At 38.6% G+C, this 24130-nt stretch overlaps 1 protein-coding gene across 1 annotated transcript in view; it reads left to right on the forward strand.

The window, feature by feature from the left end:
* Positions 1 to 24130, forward strand: part of MYO16 (myosin XVI) — a 299406-nt gene that overhangs the window by 239838 nt on the left and 35438 nt on the right. Inside the window, exons 28-31 of the mRNA XM_086482083.1 lie at positions 4961 to 5057; positions 11237 to 11483; positions 13338 to 13645; positions 15467 to 16669. Of these exons, the coding sequence (XP_086338209.1) occupies positions 4961 to 5057; positions 11237 to 11483; positions 13338 to 13645; positions 15467 to 16669 (1855 nt within the window). The remainder of the gene's footprint in view (positions 1 to 4960; positions 5058 to 11236; positions 11484 to 13337; positions 13646 to 15466; positions 16670 to 24130) is intronic.

The following is a 24130-nucleotide window of genomic DNA, read 5'->3' on the forward strand; positions in this document are numbered from 1 at the left end:
CACTTTCCTTTCCGTCATTTTCCTTTCCGTCACTTTCCTTTCCTTTCCGTCACTTTCCTTTCCTTTCCATCACTTTCTTTTCCGTCACTTTCCTTTCCTTTCCTTGTCACCTCACGAGTGCGAAGAGCTGTAAAGTTTGTACAGTTTTTGGAAAAGGAACAGCCATTTTTCTGCCCTTTCCTAGAGACATTTTTTTCTCCCGAAAGTCCAACTCCGGACAAGTGCTTACATAAATGCTTAATGTTACTTACGTGAATACTGGATTACTTGCATAATTTATATTAAGGCCATATATAATCTATGCTAAACTGTAGGTTTATTCAGTGTGTACCATGGTGCAAGGTCAATAGTTTGACAAAGACAATGGAGGACTCTTAAAATGTGTGAAGAAAAGCTAACAAATGAAGCAGAGAAAGTAAGCTTTTAAAAATAACATTTCAGTCCTTGTAAAAGATCAGTACCATGTAAATGTGTTTGTCATTTTAATATTTTTGCAGATCTGTACACTGCAAAAAGACACGTTTTTACAATAGTTTTAAGGCTTTTTTCTACATTTCATTAATGCACTGTGAAAATGTGTGTCATTGTGTAAAATATCATTAGATTATAGTTCTCTGTCTTTTGTAGGTAGCTATTTTGAAAGTACTGCCAGAAACACACAGCACTCCCACAAATTGCCCTTTTTTAAACTAAAGAACAGCTTTACAGATTCCCTTGACACCTATTAAGTATGAGCTAATACTGCCTCCATGCCACCTACACACCATCTCAGCATCCATTCCATAGTTTTGAATGTCTGTACTTCTACATCCTACACCTCTTCTGTAAAATAAAAAAAAAAAAAAAAAAAGGGAAAAAAAAAAAAAAAAAAAGAAGAAAGAGAAAAAGAACAGCTCCCTCCCATCCTTTCTCTTTCCTCCCAGGAAAAAAAGAGAAGGCCTGTAGCAGTAATTGAAGCTTTGGTAGTCATCAATGACAATTTTACTTAATCTTTAAAAAATGTGTCATTTTGAAAAATAACATTTAAAACCCTAATGCTTTTCTAATTAAAATAACTATGACTGTAATTCACAGATGGTTTACTTTTACAGGAGTCTGAATGACATTAAAATTTCAGACTCAGATGAGAGCACTTTGTAGTCCAGAAAGTATTGAAAAGTGAGTGCTTTAGTGGAAGAACATTTTAACCTTTTTTTCCCCTAGGCAAGCAGGAAACATTGTGTGATTAGAGAAAAGACCAGAATGAAGACAGGTGGCAGCCTTAAAAACTGTTTTGATATCTGGCACATGAAATTCCAACATTTTTCAGCATTGTTGCTTTCACTGAACACCAGAACTGTACAGAGGGCAGTGAGACTATCTTGTTCTCCATCAAGTTTAGAGGGTATCAGATTTAATTCAAAGACTGAGCAACACAGATCTCCAGCCACACTAGCGTAATCAAATGTGTTATAGCAGTTTTTTCTATACAAGCTTCTGTCTAGAGCTCTGCTCTCAGTAGACCTGGCATATGATGTAAAATCTATAAATAGCTTTTATCTGAATGTAAAAATGAATTTGTATTGACATTTTGTATTTCTTCATTCACTTAAAAATTACAGCAGGCTTCTACTAATGAAGTTCATAGCATAACTGATGCTACAATAGCTCCATTTATGTTGTTCCTGAGGTGCAGGACTAGAGAAAAGAGCACTAATGCTTTGCATGTCCCTAGCTAGCTTTGTGACTCTACAATGCCAGACACTTGTAGCTAAACTAACCATAAGCTTGAGGAATTGTTTGACTGTGATTTTGTGACTGCAGACTGCAAAATAAATTGCAACTCAATGTTTAGTTAAGTTACACATTTGAAATATAGCCTAGATGTGTCCAATGTGTTAATTAAGAGACTAATCAAGAATAAGGTTGTTAATTTTACCACGGCCATTGCTTTTTTAAGGTTTTGAAATTTAACTTTTCATCCCCTTTTCTACTGTCAGAGTACCATAATATTGCCCTAGTAGGCAGGAATGTTTTAGAGACTTCCAGTGAGGAAATAAGGGGAGAAACAGGCATTTCGAGGAATGTAGGGAAAGAAGGAGAAATGAGGAAAAAGTGGATGATTTGGCATAGACCTGAGACAGAGGGGGGGAAAAAAACTCCACTGTGATGTAGATGGTTTGTGGAAAGAAAAAGTGGAGTATAAAGAGAAAATTTAATCAGAGTAGAAGAATATGATTTTATTAAGTATTTGTATCCAGGCTTTGGTTGTCTGAGAGCTACTCAGATACAAATGGTAATTATAATAACTACATGATAATTTAATTACAGTTAACCATATGAATAATAATTCAGTTATTCTTATAGAAGAATTCAGGTTTTAAGGTGATGTGAGCAAGAAGATGGAGGGTTTAGTAGCCAAAGCTAGTAATAAGGAAAGTTCAATATGTGTTTTGACAACATGGATGGAAAAAGTAGTTTTTTGATGAGCAGTTATTACAGAATTTGCAGGGCTTAGTGACAGAGTGGAAGTGGTGGGAGGAGTCAAGGTGGAGTTCTGGTGTCCTGGAAGAAAGTTGTAGGCATGAAAATAGAATACTTGGTAGGAAGAGAAGAGAAAATTGACGTGGTTTGCTTGGAAAACATTAAAAGTTTGCTTGTTCATAATACAGGATTAGATGTTTAAAAGCCAATCAAGTTTAAGATGAAGAAGAAAGTGGTTGACCTCTTTTTCTTGTAACTTTTTGATTAAATAAGGAGGAAAAGAAGTGGGAACAAAAGGAAAGTCCTAAGGAAATTTAGCAAGCCCTGGGTAAGAAGCAGATTCCAGAACAGATGACAGATAAAGGAGGAAGTCAGAGTGCTAAGACTAGCAGGCAAAGAGAGAATTTTGAAAGCACAGGCAGAAAAGTGAAAACCTTTTTTGTAAGTCACCAGTCAAGAAGATGAGGATGACAGTATGTCCCTAAGAGCGGAGTAGGAGAGCACAATGGATCTCAGTGAGATTGCCTCAGATGAACATGAAGTTAAAAATTGGAAGGCATCACTCAAGATAGTCTATTAAGTAAATATAAAGACACCAGGGTAGCTACCACTGTAGAAACAGGACCTAGGAAAATGTAATATTGTTCTGTAATTATAACTCAAATTTGTAAGCAGAAGGATTATTCCAGAATAGATGGTCTGAAGAGAGGCGCTACTCTGGAATAGCTAAGTTATACTAGTATTTGTGTAGCTGCACAGTTTTCTAAAATAGCTGTTCCCAGCGTTTTTCACCATGCAAAGAAAGTCTATTCCCTATTTATGAGCTTCTACAATAGCAAGACAAGTAAAATGTGGTTTTTATTGCCTTGCATTCACACACTTTGCAATAACACAAAGAGGCCTATTTTATTGGGAAAAGAGATACCAACAAAAAAAAAGAATTAAAAGTATTCTAATTTTGCCATTTAAGTGCATCTGATTTTAACTAAAAGGCTAACAGTTGCACCATCGTTGTCTGTCAGCTCAAACTTCAGAATTAGAGGCTTTTTAAAACGTTGGATTCAAAACAGTTTCTCTCGAGTAGAGAAAAGGGAAGCCAAGGGACAAAAATGTGCCCCAGTCATTTCTGATTTTTTTTAATGGAGTTTACACATGATATATATATGTCCTGGCTTTCTGTAGTTCATCACTGACAGTGATATACATCTGACAATAGTGTTTGGGTTAAAAAGCAATTAGTTGAAAAGGTGTGCAAATGTCCATGCCGATACCTGTCTCCCAGATCTATACTAAAAAACAGTGGAGCAGAGTGGTGCAATGAGAAGAGAATGAGCTTGTGAGCTGCAGATAAACAAGTATTGAAATGAATTTCTGCAATTTCAGCCAGACTTGTATTAATTAATCAGTATGCCTATTAGCCATTCAAAATTAATAAATAGACAGAAGCTATAATCTTGATTGGATAGCACAGTTCTCTGATATGGGTCCTTTTATTTCTAAGAAGTGAAGGAAAGTTTCTTCTACAGAATTCCTGATAAGAAAATGGTATAAGAAAAGCAATTATTTATCCTTTTTTTTTTTTTTAGTTACTTACTATTTTTAGAGTAGCTAGGTTGTATGTGGTTTGGGGTTTTTTTTTAAGGCTATTAGAAAGGAATGCTTTTGAAGATTATACAGAAAAGAATTTTCAAGGATTGTTTCAGCATGTTCAGGTATCAAAAGGAAGATGTTTTCTTCTGCTTTAACTAGCTAAATTTCTCTGTAAAGGGGGAAGAGCATCTAATGGTTGTTATTAAGACCCTCAAGAACTGGATGAGTTAAACCAAGCAACTGGTCAGCACCAGAATAAGCTCATACACTCAAGAAATACTTAGATTGTTTTTCACAATGAGTCGCTCTGTCTCTGACTTCTTAGGCTTGATTCTGAAAGGAGACCTGCAGCACAGCTTCAGCAGGCAAGGCTGGGAACTAGGATTCATAATTTTGATGGACATTAGGAATCATTCTCACTAACGGCAGTGAGTTTCTCTCATCTTCCAACTTGGGCTATATCCTTCCCGTTCCACAGATGGCAGCTATCTGTTGCCATTTTCTGCTCCACATGAGTTTATGACTTGTCACCTTTCTCCTTGCCCACATCCTCCCGTTTTATAAAAGCTAAATCTTATTTTCTATTACATTGTCAAACACATTAGTGTAATTACCTTCAGAATGCTTTTTTGCCCAACCTGAATTTAACTTGAAGATTGTAGATTTTCTGGATGGTTTTGGAACTGAAGGGGGACTGTGTCTGACAGCTTACTGTCCTTTACAAATACATCTTTCATTCAACCAAGTGATGCTACTTCTCTGTACAAGTATTGGCATTGTACTGTTCTTAAATTGCAGATCTCATCTCAACCCTCAGCTGGATTGTGTGTGTACTATTGTTATTTACCTGTCATTGTTTTGGCCTTTTTTGTTGATGGTGAAGTTTTCCCTGCTGTTTGAATTCTAGATAGGAGTCCGAAAAGTGTTTCTTAAGTACTGGCAAGCTGACCATCTCAACGATTTGTGCCTTCAGCTTCAGAAGAAAATTATAACCTGCCAAAAAGGTAACAATTACAGAACAAGTATTCCTGAGCTGTCGCTTTGGACACTGAGCAGAATATTGCATAACAAAAAATCTTTCTCCTCCTTGAACAGCTGCTGTATTTTATACATTTCCCTACAGACGTGTTTGCAGCTAACTGCTTATACAGATTTTTAGAGATGATATTAACATTGGTGATGTTTGCACTTTCTGTCTAAAACCCATAATTTTATAGCAAACTGTTGACTGTAATTAAAACTTAGGGGATCTTGAATATTTCCTTTTTAAAGTATTTTCAGTGATTTTTCAAGGCATTAATATCAACTTTAAGTTCTTGTTGCAAATCAAATTGCATAACAATGATACATGGTTTCAATGTGCTCTGATATATCAACAGTGAAAGAAAACTAATAATTTAATATGTTTAGTTGTCTTTATTTTTCCCCTTTTCTTACAGCTTTCGTGTTTGACTTCTAGTTTTTTATGTTTAGGCATTTTTTCCCCTTTTATGCCTGCATTTTTAATAAGGTCATACTGACATTTTTTGGCACAATTTTAAAAGGAGGTGTTATGCACTGCCTCCTGATTTCCTGTTACTTCTGTTCCGTTTCCTACCAAAATCTCAAATAACTGCTGAAAATGTGAATATTGCATTGTTTGAAGAAGCTTCCTTCACACAATGCGTTATTTATCTAATTGGCTGATGTCTGCAACAATTCCCATTATCACCTTTTTAAAGGAAATTAAAAAGCCAAAGACTTATCTTGGGTTTGTTTAGTCAGATACACAATACTGCAGACTTAAGAATATATAAACCCCTTTCATTTTAACTATCTGTTCTTTGCTGTGAGCATATAGTGAAAAAGAGGAAACCGAGAGAAAACTTGAAGCAAGTGAAATCAAAATAGTAGCAGTTCAGGAATGAATGTGCAGAGTCACAGTTAACACAGGCCACACAGTTCAGCTGAGTGTATAACCTGGGCCTGATTTTTTATGCAAATCCCTCTGTTGTACTCACATTTAGAAAAGCAATAGTGGTGTATCCTCTTCCCCTTCTCGTGCTGACTTAATCAAAGAAAGGAAATATTTGCCTTTCAGAGTCCGATTTGCAAAGAGTGCTTTAAGGTAACCCTACACCAAAATATAAGACATCCTCAGATAATATCCATGTTTTGCAGAGGTAAGCGAACAGACATCTGCCAAACCCTGCCTGAAGAATGAAGATAATGGGTCTTCTTGGCTCCTTACAAAAATACTTCTGTTGGTTTTGCTTCTAGCCTTCCTTAATTAGGCTAAATTCAAAAGTCATTTTCACCAAAACTATGTGTTCAAAGCTTTTTTCGAATCTATGGCTTCCCTGCATGTTTTCGGTGATCTGGGAAACCTAAGAAAATCAGGAACTTGCATGAGTAAGGAGTAGCTAGCCATCCATTTCACAACGTTAGCTTGTGAAATAAGCTGCCCTTTGTAAACAGCTAATATTGTAAATTTGCAGAATTATGACAAAGAGCTCTCTAGGATAGAGTACCTGTGTATTGTTCTTGTCTAATCCTAAAACTGGGATCCATAGACTTTTACGCTGGGATGGTGATCTTAATGAGTAATAGTATCAGTCCTGCAAAAGGGAGGTCCTGCATGACCAACCTGATCTCCTTCTGTGATCAGGTGACCCACCTAGTGGATGAGCGAAAAGCTGTGGATATTGTCTACCTGTAATTCAGTAAGGCATTTGACACAGTCTCCCACAGCATCCTATTGGACAAGCTGGCAGCTCATGGCTTAGACAGGTGCACTCTTCACTGGGTGAGAAACTGGCTGGACAGCCGAGCCCAGAGAGTTGTGGTAAATGGAGTTAAATCCAGTTGGCAACTGTCACAAGTGGTGCTCCCCAGGGCTCAGTTTTGGAGCCATTCTTGTTTAATATCTTTATCAACAACCTGGATGAGGGGATCAAGTGCTCCCTCAGTAAGTTTGCAGATGACACGAAATTAAGTGAGAGTATCGATCTGCTTAAGGGTAGAGAGGCTCTGCAGAGGGAGCTGGACAGGCTGGATCGATGGGCTGAGGTCAATTGTGTGAAGTTCAACAAGGCCAAGTGCCAGGTCCTGCACTTGCATCACAACAACCCCTGGACAGCTGCCTGGCAGAAAAGGACCTGGAGGTGCTGGTCGACAGACAGCTGAACATGAGCTGGCAGTGTGCCCAGGTGGCCAAGAAGGCCAACAGCATCCTGGCCTGTATCAAACATAGTGTGGCCAGCAGGACCAGGGAAGTGATCGCGCCCCTGTACTCGGCACTGGTGAGGCCACACCTCGAATCCTGTGTGCAGGTTCGGGCCCCTCACTGCAAGAAAGACATTGAGGTGCTGGAGCGTGTCCAGAGAAGGGCAACGAAGCTGGTGAAGGGCCTGGAGAACAGGTCTTATGAGGAGCGGCTGAGGAAACTGGGGTTGTTTAGCCTAGTGAAAAGGAGGCTGAGGGGAGACATTATTGCTCTCTACAACTACCTAAAAGGAAGCTGTAGTAAGGCCAGCATTGGTCTCTTCTCCCAAGTAACTAATGACAGGACAAGAGGAAATGGCCTCACGCTGTGCCTGGGGAGATTTAAATTGGATATTAGGAAGAATTTCATCACTGAAAGAGTGGTTAGGGATTGGAACAGGCTGCCCAGGGAAATGGTGGAGTCACCATCCCTGGAGGTGTTCGAGAGACATATATGTGTGGTGCTTAGGGACATGATTTAGTGGTGGGCTTAGTGGTGTTAGGTTAATGGTTGGACTTGATGATCTTAAAGGTCTTTTCCAATTGAAATGATTCTATGATTCTATATCCACATTTTTCTCCCCTCATCCTTTAAATGCAGAGGACTTTGGAAGCTAAATCGCTCTTGATAATATATTGACTAATAGGCAGACTACTCAATAATTTTTGTATCAGGCTTAAAATGTAATATCATATACCCATATAAGGACTTAATTCAAAGGGAAAACAGGTCTTGCCCAAAATTCTTATCAGCTGTTTTTACCTCAGTCTTACTAGCAATCTGTTCAGCATTTCCATAAATTTGGGGAAAAAACAAAACAAAACAAACCAGGTAAGTCTTTTTCTGTTATCCTGGAAGTTAATTTACACAGGCAAAGGAAGAGGTCAAACTAAAGTGAAAACATGTATAGAAATACTTTTTACCTAAAAACAGATCTGTGAGTTTAGGTACTTTATCGTATTTTTTTTTCCACAGATATGAGAACAACATATGGGGATTTTTAACCGTACTAAATCACTGAGAAAGTTGTTGTACTTGTAGGGAAGTCCATACTGCTGAAGTTCTTCCATCAGAGTTCATGTGGATTAGGAGTTGATGCATCGTATACACAATGGTTAATAGATTTCTCACATAACCCAGATCCATGGTCTACTTGAATTTTGATTATTCTGATCCTTATCCTTGGATGAACTGTAAAGTAGATATATTTCTGACTTGTGGGTGCTAACCTCAATTATTTGAGTTTACATAAGTGAGAATTATTTTAGATCTACAAAAATGAGGAGCAAATTCAGAAGACAATATTAGCACCCAAACAGCAGTAGATGAAACTGAGCAGTAAAGGTCTAGGAGATGACGATTTCATTTCACAGCAGTTTTTGAGGTTATGAAATTGGTTTTTTGTTCTCACAGAGAATGTTTCAAATGTTCTCACAGAGAAGGAAATGTGGTGAAATGTCCATCTTCTAATGAAAACCTGAGCTACTTGGTTCATGAAAATGTGTGTAAAAAAAAAGAGGGGTGTCTACGTCTGCCAGCCCCTCCTGACAAAACCTTGTAGAATGTTTCTTCAAAATATCTCAATTTTGATGAAAGTGCACAGTTCAGAACAGCTGCACAGTCTCTAAATGCTACAGCTAGCTGTACTGGACGTCAGTTTACTGCACAGTCCTATCAGGCTACTCTGCATCGTTCATGCCTGCTAGCGATCCTACCAGGGGACTGACCTCTGTATTTCGTTTTCCTAACCAACCCTATTGGTGTTACCAACCCTTTTTTTTTTTTGTCAAGGTAAAAGTACACACATACACACACACACACACACTTATTAAAATGTTACCTTAAAATACAGGCTTTTTTCCAAAAATCATCCACGATTTGATACTTAACCATTTGTCGAACACCCTATCTGCTCTGCAGCATATAAGCTTAAAGAAAATACTAGAGGTGAAGGAGCAATTTTTTATTAAGTTTTTTTTACTTTTTCATATTTGTGAGCAGTGAACTCTGATAATGTTCTATGCATGTATTCATTACCTTTGCAACAGCAACATTATGGATTCAGACTCAGTAACATGTACATCCGATGTGAATACTCTCATAAAATTGTCAACAACTAACTGTACTATTAATTTTCTTTTCAACTAGATTGGGTAAGTGCATTACTATTTCAGGGTTTAAAGAAGTCAGATTTTATAGAATGTAACTAAAGGGATTGCAAATGGCACGGCTGGCTGTGATTATAAGAATATCAACCTTCAGAGTTGTCCATTATAAATAATCTCAAAGTACCTGGACTTGAATATTTTCAAACCCAGTGAATTTTGGGTAGGAGCAGTGTTAGTATGTTAACATTAACCTTTCTTGTATTTTGTCAGCTGGGCACTGAGCATCTCTAAAAGAGATCTTATTTTAAGTGTCTAAACAAGGACATAGAAGGTGACAGAGAATACCTTACATGGCCTTCTGTTTTAGCTGTTTATTTTATTCGATAACATTTTACATTCATAGAAGACTAATTGTATCTTTCTCTGTTTACATTTTTCCTTTAGATTAATTTAACTTGACTCTGTCATTTAATGTTTTTCTGCAGTGTTCCTAAGACTGAAACTTAATTACATTGTAACAAAAGCCCTAATGCGTTTTAGCATTTTTTTATCTTACAATCTTAATATTAACATTTTCAGTATTTTCCCCCAAGTTCAAATATACATCTTATACAAGCTATGCAAGACTTCACTTATTAAAATCTTTCGGTTGACCAGAATGAAAGTAACCATAATAAGCGATGATGAAGTTTCACCTGATTTTGATACATGTCAGTTGATGTACTGAAAATCAACAATATTTCAGGCCACAGGTAGCTAATTTTAAAATAGGTTCTTCCCTGTGAGGTACAGAGCAGTTATTCTAGGTCTGGAAAGAATCAGGATCTTGTGGAACTTGAAAAAAACCCACACAAATAAAACACCTTTAGTTAGCGAATTTCTTCCTTCTAAGCCAAAACATATGCTGAGAGAATACTAATGCCAGCTGTTGCAGGTGGAGGGACTAAATTGGTGCCAAATTCATTGTGGCCACAGAGGTCCCTGTGCCTTGTGCTTCTGACCAGCCAGGTACTTCTGAAAATTCAGGGCACTAGGTGGTATTTAGGTTGGGTAGAGTTTGCTGTAATGAATGTACATACTTAGGAAAATAGTACAGAAAGCTGTTACAGGAGAGACACTAAAATCTTCTCCCAGCATAAAACTGACTGTGAAAAACAGGCCTAATAGATACATAAAGATGATGCAATGCAGATGAAAATTTTTAACTGAAAAATGCAGACATGATGTGACAGATACATTTGAGAAATTTGCATTAAATTAATATAATTGTTTTTGCTGAAAGGAAATGAGCAACAAAAGGTCTTTAAGTCACACTAAAAAATCTTGTGTCTGTTTTGATTTTAATATTTTTAGGTACCCTGAAATATTCAAAGCAGTTTTTAAAGTTGACCAAAAGCAAACAATCATTTTAATTTTTACTGCATTCAATGCAACAATCATTTATTCGGGGGTTTATTTTTAAACAAACAATCTTTTGACCTTTGCAGTGAAAATGTATGCTTTCATGGTCTGTAGCATATATCTAAGTTTCCAGTTGCATTGTAACAAAAAATAACATTCAGTGAAAGAAAACGTTTTGAGTTGTGATAGCTCAAATTTATGAATGAATTTACTGTCAATACTTTGTTTTAAGCACTGGCAGTAGAAAACAGAAAGAGTTCCCTTTTAATATGTTATTTGTATGCCATCACATTTCTTTCATTCTTTGTATAAGACGTTGACTGAACTTGGTTTGCTCGTGTTTACAGCAAAATACACTGTAATACTAAGTTACTCACCAATTAATTAGTTGTCTTTCGTTGGTCCATATTTTCTCCTTCTGTTATGGTAGTTGTAAGAGGATTTCTAGCTCGCCAGCGCTTGCTACAGAAGATGAGTGTCAAACAGCAAGAGGTCACCTCAATCAAAAGCTTCTTGCAGAACGCTGAAGATATGGGATTGAAAACATATGATGCCTTAGTCATTCAAAATGCTTCTGACATTGCTCGGGAAAATGACCGGCTCCGCAATGAGATGAATGCTGCTTACCACAGGGAAAAGTTAGAGGCTAGAAACAGGCCAGAAGAAGGCCACAAAAGGTAAGATGAGAAAACATCTGCTGTGAAGAATTAAAATATTTCTTCAGTTTTAGTGATTTCCTTCCCTGCTTAGAAAGTCATAGAAATGACTGAGGAATTGCAAGAGGATTCTCAAGTATATACTTGGCCCAAATCAACATTAGGCCTTATTTTTTTTCTGTATATCAGTTAATTAAGTCTAGAAACTTAAGGACACCCCTAATATCCTTTTCAGGGGAACTGAGCTTTATAGGAACTTATTCAAGTCTCTGAGGCATTTATTTTTTACATAAATGTTTTTTAATTCTAAATAAATTAATTATAGTTGAACTTTCATCAAACAAAACAAACAAAAGAAAAATTCCTCTAACTTAAAATTCCAAGCTTGGGAAATTGCCAAGATAAAACCAGCTAGAAAGGCATTAAAATACAACAAAGTCCAGGCTAAGAACTCTCGATTACACATTGAACTAGGTAGATTGATTGTGAAGAGGATTCTTTCCTCTTATTTGAAAATAGGCAAATATTTTTTGTTTAACTCCCTTCATAGTTTTCAGAAGTACCCATTTTATAAATCCAGCAAATGCTGGAGAGCCCTTCTCTAGGAACTGAGTCCCTGATCTCTTTTCTCTCAGACAGTTGAATGGGCAGAGGTAGCATTTGCAGTTAATAGGTATGTGTCTATAGCAGGAACGTGTCTCTATCTTGCTGGACATATAAATGTTTATTTTTGCATAGGAACTTACTTTTCATCCAGAACAACTCCCTTTGCTTTCATTGCTTTTGTCAGTGACTTTTATTAAAGTGAAAATGGCAGTGCATCTGCTTAATTAGCTTCAAATATCCCAGTGATTACATATTGGAGGAAATGCCTTTGTAGGAAAGACTGTAATTAAACATTACAGTGAAAACAAATTATCCACTGAGCACCATGCTTTCGTCTTTAGCTATTTCATTTACTACATGGGCAGCTGGCTATATCTTGTGCATGAATTCCAGCTCTGCTGGTGATTTGCCATGCAGAAATACAATTTAATAAACCAAATGCTTGAGGATTTGTTTGTAAAAAGATGGTAGAGACATCTTCTAACTAATACATTAGTGCTCTAAGTTAAATGTTTTTCATTGTTTTGATTTTTGGAGGAATAAAATGTTAGAAGAATTTTTGTTAAAAATCAATTTCTTTGAAGCAGCTGATAAACTTAATTTCTCAATGCATATTGAAATGGAAAAAAAAAAAAAAAAAAAAGAAAATTTGAAATAAGTAAAACTCCAAAACTGTAATTGAAATAACTAAACATAATGTCATAGTTAATATTATTAAAATGATAAATAATAATTAAGCTTAAACAGGAAGATACGTAGATATCTGGGTGGAATTGTTCAAACAGCCAATGTAGCTGGTTAAAAAGGCCATCTAATATTTTAAAGATTTGCATTATCTAAATAGAATTTATAGTGGCCTTTTTAGAAAATAACGATAAAGGCTAAGCATTTGCTGCCTCAGTAACTTTCTATTAAAATGGATTTCCCAGAAATTATCATTCAGATTGAAAACCCAGCTTTTGATTGTGTATAACAATCAAAGTGTGAACAATTCATTCAGTGAATGTCTGATCAACAATATGAAACTGCTTAAGGAAGGCTGCATTTGTGTGAAAAAGGGCCGGTGTCCTGATTTATCATGAAACAGGAAATGGAAGAAAGCTAGCAGCTTGATCTGGATTTGTTTGTCAGAAGATTACTACACACATCCCCTCGACACGGCAGGGGAGTTGTGAGATTGTTTACTAAAAAGCTGTTGTTATGTTTGCATGAACAGGTTCATTGTTATCGCTTGAATAATGCATCTGGGCCTCTTTTCTCTGTTTTCAGAGCCGAAGACAAGGGTGGGAAGGTCTCTGAGGACAGCTTTGCCGGCTGTCGAACGCCTAAGCACTTTCATTCCAGCTCTGTCCCTGTCCCCATGGCAGTGGACGGCTTGGTACATTCTGCGGCTGGATCATCCATCAGATCCCCCTCCCTGCACTCTGTGTTCAGCATGGACGATAGCAATAGCCTGCCATCACCAAGGAAACAGCCTCCTCCCAAACCAAAGAGGGACCCCAACACAAGACTGAGTGCTTCCTATGAGGCAGTTAGTGCTTGCTTGTCGGCAGCTTCTAAGGAAACCGCTAACGAAGGTTAGGCATAAAGGGAGAAAGAGTCGCAAATGTTACTCTAGGTTATTGATTTATTCTTTTCACTTTGATCCTTTTAAACACAGTCAAGAGCCTTTTGAAAAGTCCTACTTCCTTGAAATATTTCAGTGGCAGTAAATAAAATCAGTCAATTTGTCATTTGTTTCCAAATCAGCGAATAATACTCATGTTCTAATTACCTAGTTTGTCAACAACAAAAACTATTTGGAGAACTCCCTCTAGAGACAAATGATCTGTCAGCTTGCACTGTTCTACCCCACTGACCATTTTTTTCACCTTTTAAACTGTATGTTAGAATATCTTGCATCACTAAACCAGAATGTCGGAATCTTGAATTTCACCAAGTTAAATATTAAACTTCCTCCTACTTTTTCTCTATGTTCACACTAATAACTTACACATTCAGTGGTTTATGTTTGTGCCATAACTTGCTTACAGTGAATTTTTTGTTTAGAAGGAAAGTGCTATGAAAGTCCCAAAGTGTTCTAATGCATTATAGTGCATATGGAACAGATTTGAGTTCAGTTCTATTCTCCTTCACCCTTGAAATGAATGAGTAGAGGATGAAGGGAAGGAATGCATTCTGCTTTTCCTTCATAAGCTTGACTTGTCATGCTTTGTGTACAAGGATCCTCTAGGCCTATCAGGGAAGATCCTTCAGGTTAGGTTTAAAGCTGTGGATAACCATTCTCTAATCCTGCATACAATGGATGGAAAAATTTGCAGCTTCCTCTTACAAAATAATTACTGTTTTCGTGTCCAGTTCATTAGATGCAAGTCTATTTTTCTTATCCTCTTCCTTCGTCATTCAAGTTCTGTGTAAGGAGAGATGAACTGTGTCCAATATACTTTTAAAATATATGGTTTAAGGAGCTCTGTAGTAGTTTTGGCTTTCTGTGACCAGATCTGCAAGAGATGGTTGATTTAACCAAAAAGATCTAGCGAGGTTTTTGAAAAAATGACAATTTATGTATGTATGTGTGGTCTTAACATTAATGCTTGTATACACTCACAAAATAACTTTGGAGTTCTTTTCATATATATGAAACAGTAGGGCCAGTTTCCCTGACATATACTCATTTTCCAAGAATTGTGTCCATTTTCTGAGTCTGTGTCCAGAATCAGCTCTGATTTATACCATCTAATTTTGATCTTAAAACACCAATCACCTAGGTATCTAGTCTCTCCCCTCCGTACACGCCTGGAGGCTATGAAAAGACATTTAGTTTAGTTAACTGTATACTCAGCTGGGGAATTGCCCTTAGGCTATGGGATTCCCTAACTTTATAAATTATTTGCACACCTGCAGTACAAAAGAAGAAGAGATAGGCATAATATCTGCCTATAATTAGAGTTTCATAGGTATTACATAAAAGGGGGATACTTCAGTTACTGGCAATAACATTTGTGTCAAAGCAGTACCATGCTGAAACTCCTGCTTCTTTAAAAGCATGCCCCCCTCCCTTGGGGCAAAAGGAATAACAAGCACATATTTCCATGTGTTACAGATCTTGCGTGAACATTTGGATTCAAAAGATATCTCCTCAGGTGTTAGTCCTCATCTTTTAGTGGCAGTAGAGATTACCAAAGCTGATTATATGACCAGGTAGCAGAGGCTTGTGGTTTGGAAGCTGAAAGTTCTGCGTTTCGTTCCTTGAAATATTTATACTGAATCCCTGTGTTTGTGACTGCTGCTCATTGTCAGACTATATGGGCAACTTTTGAAGGCTTAAAATAGTAGACCTGTGTAACAAAAATCTGACTTTGATCTGTTAATAACACAGACCTTTTTCACTTTCCTAGTACTGACTCGTCCAAGGCCACACAGTGATGACTATAGTACCATGAAAAAAATACCTCCCAGAAAACCAAAACGAAGTCCCAATACGAAACTTACTGGCTCTTACGAAGAAATACCTGGCCAAAAGCCTGGGGATGTAAAACAGGTGAGCACAGTAGCTAAACCAGGTGGCTATGACACTGTGACAGTACAGAGAGCAGCTTCTGCTGATGGGCCACAACATGGCGTGTTGAGTCTCTATATGTCACAAGAAGAGGAGGAAAATGAGCCTGTCTATATTGAAATGGTAGGGAATGCAATGAAAAGCGGTTCTGCTGAAGCAGAAAGTCCAGAACAAGGAGAGTCTGTATATGAAGAAATGAAGTATTTTCTACCAGAAGAAGGAAGCAATGGTAATGGAATAATTCCAGTAGTGACTGGATCTCCTCCTCTGTTGTTTGAAAGCAAAAAAATTGTTAACAGTGAAGATGGAACATTGGATGGAAACAGTCAAGCAGCTTTGATCTACAAAGACTCATGTGACATTCCAGCTCCTTTCCCTAACTTGCTCCCCCACAGGCCACCACTTCTTGTATTTCCTCCAACCCCTGTCACATGTTCACCTGCTTCTGATGAATCACCTCTAACACCACTAGAAGTCAAGAAGCTTCCTGTCTTGGAAACCAACCTGAAATACCCTGTGCAGTCAGAAGGCTCAAGTCCACTGTCACCACAGTACTCCAAAAGCCAGAAAGGGGAGAATGAAAGACCAGCATCTCCAGGCTTGGTTGTGTTCAATGTTTCCAGCAAAGTGACTCCTCCTTCCACACCACCTCCTCCTCTCCCACCACCCCCTCCTCCTGTACCGCCTCCTATTTCCTACCGGGCTTCCACACATTTTGCATTTCCTCCAGAGACTTGTGCTAGTTTTCTGATTAATGCAGGGAAAACAGGTACAAACTCAGATCTGTCAAAGGTATCTCAGAGACCAAATCCTGCTCAGCTTGGATGCTCATCTTCTCCATTCTCCAAACTGCCTTACTCCCCAAAGGTGGCAAGAGCAGATCACAGGAAATTGAACTCAAACTCATCATCTTCATTTCCATACAGCCCTACAAACTCAAGGTCATTGACCAGTCCCCTTGATGAGTTAACTAGTTTGTTCAACTCAGGACGGAGCGTGCTACGAAAATCTGCAGCAGGACGTAAGATCAGGGAGCCAGAAGGTAAGACAAATCTCTGTGCTTCTGTATAGTGTATTTCTTCAGCACCAAAAACTGTCTTATAATAGGAAGCTGATAAAGTAGGCGAAAATACAAAACAAAACCATTGTTTGTTTGGGTTTTTTTAAAGAAAGGTCTGTTGTAGTCATAAGAAACAGGTATAGAAAATACATTGCATATAAAAATTACAGGTCTTCAGGTTTTCTCTGAGATGTCAACATTTTTACCAAAATATTTGTACGACAGAAATTTAAATGGATTGTTTTCAAGATTCCAGCAGTCTCAGTCAAATAAACACAGATGTTACATCATGTGAAAATGAGTTTATGGTATCAATCTATAGAAATACTTCACATGAAATATATGGCTAGATGTCTGGTAGATACCATATACTTTAAGTTGAAGACTGTTTTTTAAGGTTTAATTATTTCATTTCCATGAAATTCTAAATTTGGTGATACAGCCATTATTATTCTAAATAAAGCTGAGACAGAGAGCTGCGCAGCAAACTATATTTATTTTCTTTGTCTATCCTTTTATTCCTGTCTTTCCTGTCATTTACATACATTTATGGACATACCCAGAGATTACTTGATATCCTGGCTTTCCAGCATCTAGGGAACATCTTTTATATGTAGTTCAAAAGCCAACTATAAAAAGAAGCAAACCTTGCCATTTTGCTAAAGGTTTTTGAGACTACAGTCCTCAGACATTATCAATTATTTGTCTTGTCAAGATAGTAAAGGGTTTAATGTTGTACTGAAACAAATTTATAGATCTTATGAATACTGAAAATTCATCCTGATGTTAACAGATTAAATAGGCTGCTCTATAAGGGTGAGATGCTTCTGACTTAACTTTGTCCATCTAAAAGCTCGATATGTAGGCATCAAATCCTTAGGCTCTAAAGAGACAGACATTTTGAGAGTTTCATTCTTCCCATATATCTTTCTCATTGGTTATGAGGAAAGCCTAGATGATTGAACTGGTAAAGTTTTAACTTCTAAATGATTAAAGTTGAAGTAAATCCTGGTTCTGCAAATCAGTTACAACACTGACTCCAGTCTTCACATTACATTTCTGATTGAAAACAAAAAAAAGCCACCTGTTGAAAATAGTCAGTGCACTGTAGACAGAAACTTCTCTCCCTAGTAGAATGTCAAACACAAAATTTTGTGAATTTAAAATTCAGAGTGAAAAAAACTAGATTGTTTCCTCTGCTTCTTCACTTCTGTCTGTCCAGCTTGTCTTAAGAGGTGTGTGCAGCATATTCAAAATGGGCAATATAGAACCATAGATCATTTAGGTTGGAAAATACCTTTAAGATCATTGAGTCCAACCATAAACCTAGCACTGCCAAGTCTACCATTAAACCATGTCCCTAAGCACCACATCTACACATTTTTTAAATACCTCCAGGGGTGGTGACACGACCACCTCCCTGGGCAGCCTGTTCCAATGCTTGACAAGCCTTTTGGTGACGAAATTCCTCCTAATCTCCGATATAAACCTCCCTGGGTGCAATTTGAGGCCATTACCTCTTGTCCTGTTGCTTGTTCCTTGGGGGAAGAGACCAACACCCAACTCGCTACAACCTCCTTTCTGGTAGTTGCAGAAAGCAATAATGTCTCCTCTCAGCCTCCTTTTCACTAGGCTAAACAATCCCAGTTCCCTCAGGTGCTTATCACAAGACTTGTGCTCCAGACCCCTCACCAGCTCCGTTGCCCTTCTCTGGACACGCTCCAGTACCTCACTGTCTTTCTTGCAGTGAGGGGCCCAAAACTGCACACAGGATTCGAGATGCGGCCTCACCAGTCCTGAGGACAGGGGCGCGATCACTTCCCTGGTCCTGCTGGCCACACTATGTCTGATACAGGCCAGGATGCTGTTGGCCTTCTTGGCCACCTGGGCACACTGCCGGCTCATGTTCAGCTGTCTGTCGACCAGCACCCAGGTCCTTTTCTGCCCAGCAGCTTTCCAGCCACTCCTCCCCAAGCCTGTAGCACTGCATCGGGTTGTAGTGACCCAAGTGCAGGACCTGGCACTTGGCCTTATTGAAGCTCATACAATTGGCCTCAGCCCATCGATCCAGCCTGTCCATATCCCTCTGCAGAGCCTTCCTACCCTTGAGCTGATCAACACTGCTGCCCAACCTGGTGTCGTTCGCAAACTTACTGAGGGTGCACTTGGTCCCCTCATCCAGATCATTGCTAAAGATATTAAACAGAACTCACACAAATACTAGGCCCTGGGTAACACCTCTTGTGACTGGCCACTAACTGGATTGAACTCCATTTACCACCACTCTTTGGGCCTGGCCATCCAGCTGGTTTTTTACCCAGCAAAGCATACAGCCTTCCAACTCTTGAGCAGCCAGTTTCTCCAGCAGAATGCTGTGGGAGACGGTGTCAAAGGGTTTGCTGAAGTCCAAGTAAACAACATCCACAGCCTTTCCCTCATCCACTAAGCGGATCCCCTTGTCATAGAAGGAGATCAGGTTAGTCAAGCAGGACCTGTCTTTCATAAACCCATGCTGACTGGGCCTGATCACCTGGTTGTCCTGTACGTGCCATGTGATGGCACTCAAGATGATCTGCTCCATAACTTTCCTCCGCACCGAGGTCAGACTTACAGGCCTGTAGTTCCCTGGATCCTCCTTCCAGCCCTTCTTGTAGATGGGCGTCACATTTGCTAACTTCCAGTCCCCTGGGACCTCCCCGTTTAGCCAGAACTGCTGATAGATGATTGAAAGTGGCTTGGTGAGCAGATCTGCCAGCTCCCTCAGTACCTTTTGGTGGATCCCATCCAGCCCATAGACTTGTGTGTGTCTGAGTGGTGTAGTAGATCACTAACCATTTCCCCTTGGATTATGGGCGCTTCATTCTGCTCCCCATCCCTGTCTTCCAGCTCAGGGGACAGTGTACCCATAGAACAACTGGTCTTGCTATTAAAGACTGAAACAAAGAAAGCATTAAGTACCTCAGCCTTTTCCTCATCTTTTGTCACCGTGTGTCCAGCCACATCCAATAAAGGATGGAGATTATCCTTAGCCCTCCTTTTGTTGCTAATGTATTTGTAGAAACATTTTCTTATTGTCTTTTACAGCAGTAGCCAGATTAAGCTCTAGTTAGGCTTTGGCCTTCCTAATTTTCTCCCTACATAATCTCACAACATCCTTATAGTCCTCCTGAGTAGCCTGCCCCTTCTTCCAAAGGGCAGAAACTCTCCTTTTTTTCGTAAGTTCCAGCCAAAGCTCTCTGTTCAGCCAGGCCAATCATCCCTGCTGGCTCATCTTTTGGCATATGGGATCAGCCTCCTCCTACGCCTTTAGGATTTTCTTCTTGAAGAATGTCCAGCCTTCCTGGACTCCTTTGCCCTTCAAGAATGCCTCCCAAGGACTCTGTCATCCAGGCCCCTAAACAGGCCAAAGTCTGCCCTCTGGAATTTTAAGGTGTCAGTTCTGCTGACTCCCCCCCTCCTTATTTGTCTGAGAATCAAAAACTCTATCATTTCATGACCGCTATGCCCAAGACAGCCTCCAACCCTCACATCACCCACAAGTCCTTCTCTGCTCACAGACAGGTCCAGCAGGGCGCCTTCCCTAGTTGGCTCCCTCACCAGCTCTGTCAAGAATTTACCTTACACACACAGCAGGAACTTCCTGGACTGTTTCCTCTCCACCGTATTGTATTTCCAGCAGACATCTGTAAGTTGAAGTCTCCCATGAGAACAAGGGCTAGCGATCGTGGAGCTGTTTATAGAATATTTCGTCTGTCTTTTCTTCCTGATTGGGCTGTCTAAAACAGACTCCTACCATGATATCTGACATGTTGTCCTTTTCCCTGATTCTTACCCGTAAACACTTGACCTTTTCGTCTCAGTAGTCAAGCTCTAGGCAGTCAAAACACTCCCTACCATACAGGGCTACCCCATTGCCTTTCCTTCCTTGTCTATCCCTTCTGGAGAGTTTATAGCCATCCATTGCAGCACTCCCAGTTATACCAGTCATCCCACTATGTTTCCATGATTGCAACTATATCATAGTTTTCTAGATGCACAATGGCTTCCCGCTCCTCCTATTTGTTGCCCATGCTGCATGCACTGGTGTAGATGCACTGCAGTTGGGCTATTGATCCTGCCACATTTTTGGGGGGAGAAGGCCCGTGTCTTATTTTTGAAATATGAAACAAAACAGTAGAGAATGGGATAGGTTATCTTCTTATTCATTGTCTAATTTCTTAAGTATATACTACTCCATTGATTTTAGTATCATAACCTGATATATGCAGTTATAATATAACAGAAGCAGCTGTTTGTGCTTACTCTGGATATGTGTTCATCTGCATGCCACCCTATCTCGCTGTCCCTAAGAGTTTGGGCAGCCTTCAGCCACATCCCGTTTCAACCAAATACATCAGGGAGATAAAGGTGTCAAAAACTAATTGAGTTTTTACAGTTTTCATAAAAGTTAGTGGCTAGGTGGAAACAAGAGACACTGGTAGAAAGGTTCCAACCAGCTATCAGAGAAATCGTGGTGGACAGAACCCTTGTGAGTCCTCCAGACCTTCAAAAAGCTGTAGCTGGACCTTGCATGTTCCTAGATGCTGAATTCAGCCATGAGCTGTGAACTGAGACTTCGTCATTTCTCAACCTCACAAGAATGCCTTCTTTGTTATTCTGAGTATATGAATTGATGAAATTTTTAAAAGAGATATTGCAGTAGTTTTGCCTATTTTGACGAAATTACTTGATAACATTCAATGCCTATAAATATATGTAGAAAGCTTTTGGGGGGGGGGGTGTTGTAGTTTTTTTTTTAAGCTGGGGGTCTTGTCTCATTTTATTATATAGATAATACATTTTTATCTACTGGGAAGTAACTATTAAAGTCACCTCTTTGAATGTATCTTCTTAAGGCTCTCTCAATGTACCTGGTGAGGAAGTATGGTAAGCTTACTCCAACCAAGTCACAAAACTGACCTTTACCTTAAAAAAGAAAATGTTGCTTTGGGATGGAGGATTTTTGCAAATGCAATTTTCGACTAAATGTGACCAAGATAGAGTTCAGCTTGGGTCTCCTGTGGATTGAAGCTAGTGCATTAACAGAGGCTACCATAAAAAACCTAAATTTACCTTTCACATGGAAAATATTGTACTTCTAAATATTTCATCAATGCAGCACTAAGTATGAAAGATCAAAGTTCAAGAAAGATATACGATAAAAAAACCTGAATCAATATTTTATGAGCTAAGAAGCTACTGTATACTAAGTGCGGTTACATATGAATAGTTCAATGATGAGCAGATGGATTGAAAGTTACAAAGAAATACAGGTGAATGTATGTGGGTGTTTTTTACAGTTTGCCTTTTTTCATGTACTTCATGTGTCCAGTTAATTTCTAGGGTAACAGCTGGAAAAAAAATCTTTTGTTTAACCTCTGATGCAAAGTAGTAAGAGAGCAATAAGCAGAGTGGCATCTGTTGTGTAAAACTGGAAACTGTCCATGTCTTACCTTCTGAATTTTTATCACCTATTTCCTAATGCATAGTAAGTGCCTGGATAACTCTTCCTTTTTTCTTTTTGTCATTTGTAGTAGTTTATTTATAGGAGATAAATGAAATTAATTTTAATAGAAATTCATTAAAATTGAAGACATGGCCTGGAGCAGCACTCTGTAATGTGCAATTCCCTTTATTTCCATAAGTTATAACCTACCAACAACCTTAACTAAAAACAGAAAGTGAAATTGTGGGTCATTTTGAGGTCAAGGAGAGTTACCTATGGGAATCAATAAGTTTCTGTATGGGATCATCAGCCTTAGAGATAAAAGCCTCATTGCCAATAAAAGTGCAATACAGAGAGATCCCTCAGCATGCATCCCTCTGGCCTGGAGGAGAAATTTCAAGGCCTGAGAACGCTGATGTCCTTTTGGCTCCTGACCTCTCTGTGGGAAATGATCGTCCAGAATACAACAGAACAGATTCGTGGTTTTCTGATGGGCTGCAGAATTACTGTGAACTGAACTGAGAGCACTCATCTTTCACAAAGGCAATAAAAAAAATTAATCAAATGACAACAACTTTCATTACCTGATGGCCAAGCCTGGCCATGTTTTTTTGCATGACAGTAGCATCTACTAGTTCAAGCAATGATCGGGATCATATACTATGCAATTTCTTGCAAAATACTTTGCGTTTAATGAGGGATTTTCTGCTGTCATTATGGTTTCAATAAGCAAAACCATAACAGGTGAGAACTGAGATAAAGTGATTTCTCCAAGGACAAAAAGAGTTGTCATTGAAGCTACAGCTGTATTGTTAGACAGGGATTTCCTTTTAATCCATATAAAGCAAGACTTGGGTGCAGATTAGCAATAATAGACACACACAAGTTTCTTCTACTCTCTGATTACTACAAGTAGAAACTTTAGTTTGCAACACAGATAGAAACTGAATGGTCTGGTGCAGAGCCCCTACTGAGATATTTCTAGACAGGACCTTAGATCTGAAACTAGACTTCATGAAACAAAATTCAATGCCTTAATCACAAAACCACACTCTCTAGCAGAATATACAAATATTTTCAACTATTCAACATATAACATTCCTTATATAAAGAAGAGACAATTATGTGTTTAAGCATTTCATATTAAATATTTGTGGAGCAAGGACAGAATTTTCTTTTCCTCAGCATGGATGTATGATACTCAGATTGCTAGGTCATCAAGTATTAATTTATTCCATACAAAGGGGAATAGTTTCAGCTTCAGAACAAAAGATAGAATAGTTCCCAGCCCATCACCCATGCTTAGATAGGAAGAGGGAGTATTCGTGTGGATTCTACAGGGAAAGGAGCAAAGGAAACGATTTTCCGTTAACCTGGATGAATTTCCCTGCCATCAGGCTATTGAGATGAATGTGTAATGCCTTCTCTCCTTCCCGCTGGTTGAGAAAAGATTGGCATGGATGCTTGACTTCTGTGCCTGAGCAAAAGAAAATGAGCAAATTTGCAACCCCAGATTTAGGTGCCTAAGAAATAAAATCAGGAAGACTTTTCCTTTACCTAGGTTACCAATACATAGGCTCCCAAGTTTTGTAAATAATTGTTAGGGTTTCAATGCAAGTTGATCTGTATACGCAAGTCTATACATGCTATAGTGACCTATTCCTTTCCAAAACAGTTTAGTAACTTATATACTAACAACAGAAAAGTTATACAAATATTAGATTGTTAACAAAATATCGATATTGTTCAAATGTTTGCCCAATAACTTTGTCATCCATTAACTATATGAATCTCTTCTTTATCTGCTTCCTAAGTGAGGTATTGCCAAGGCAGGTAGCTTCACATACCAGTGAATTATTTCACATTCTCCAGTTTAAGCATTGGAAGTCACAGGAAGTTAGTTACAACTGATGAATAATACAGATATTTAGACATACTTAGCTGGGACTAAAGCTTTC

The sequence above is a fragment of the Leptosomus discolor genome, chromosome 1, assembly GCF_034619465.1.
Source record: "Leptosomus discolor isolate bLepDis1 chromosome 1, bLepDis1.hap2, whole genome shotgun sequence".
In the NCBI taxonomy this organism is placed as follows: domain Eukaryota; kingdom Metazoa; phylum Chordata; class Aves; order Leptosomiformes; family Leptosomidae; genus Leptosomus; species Leptosomus discolor.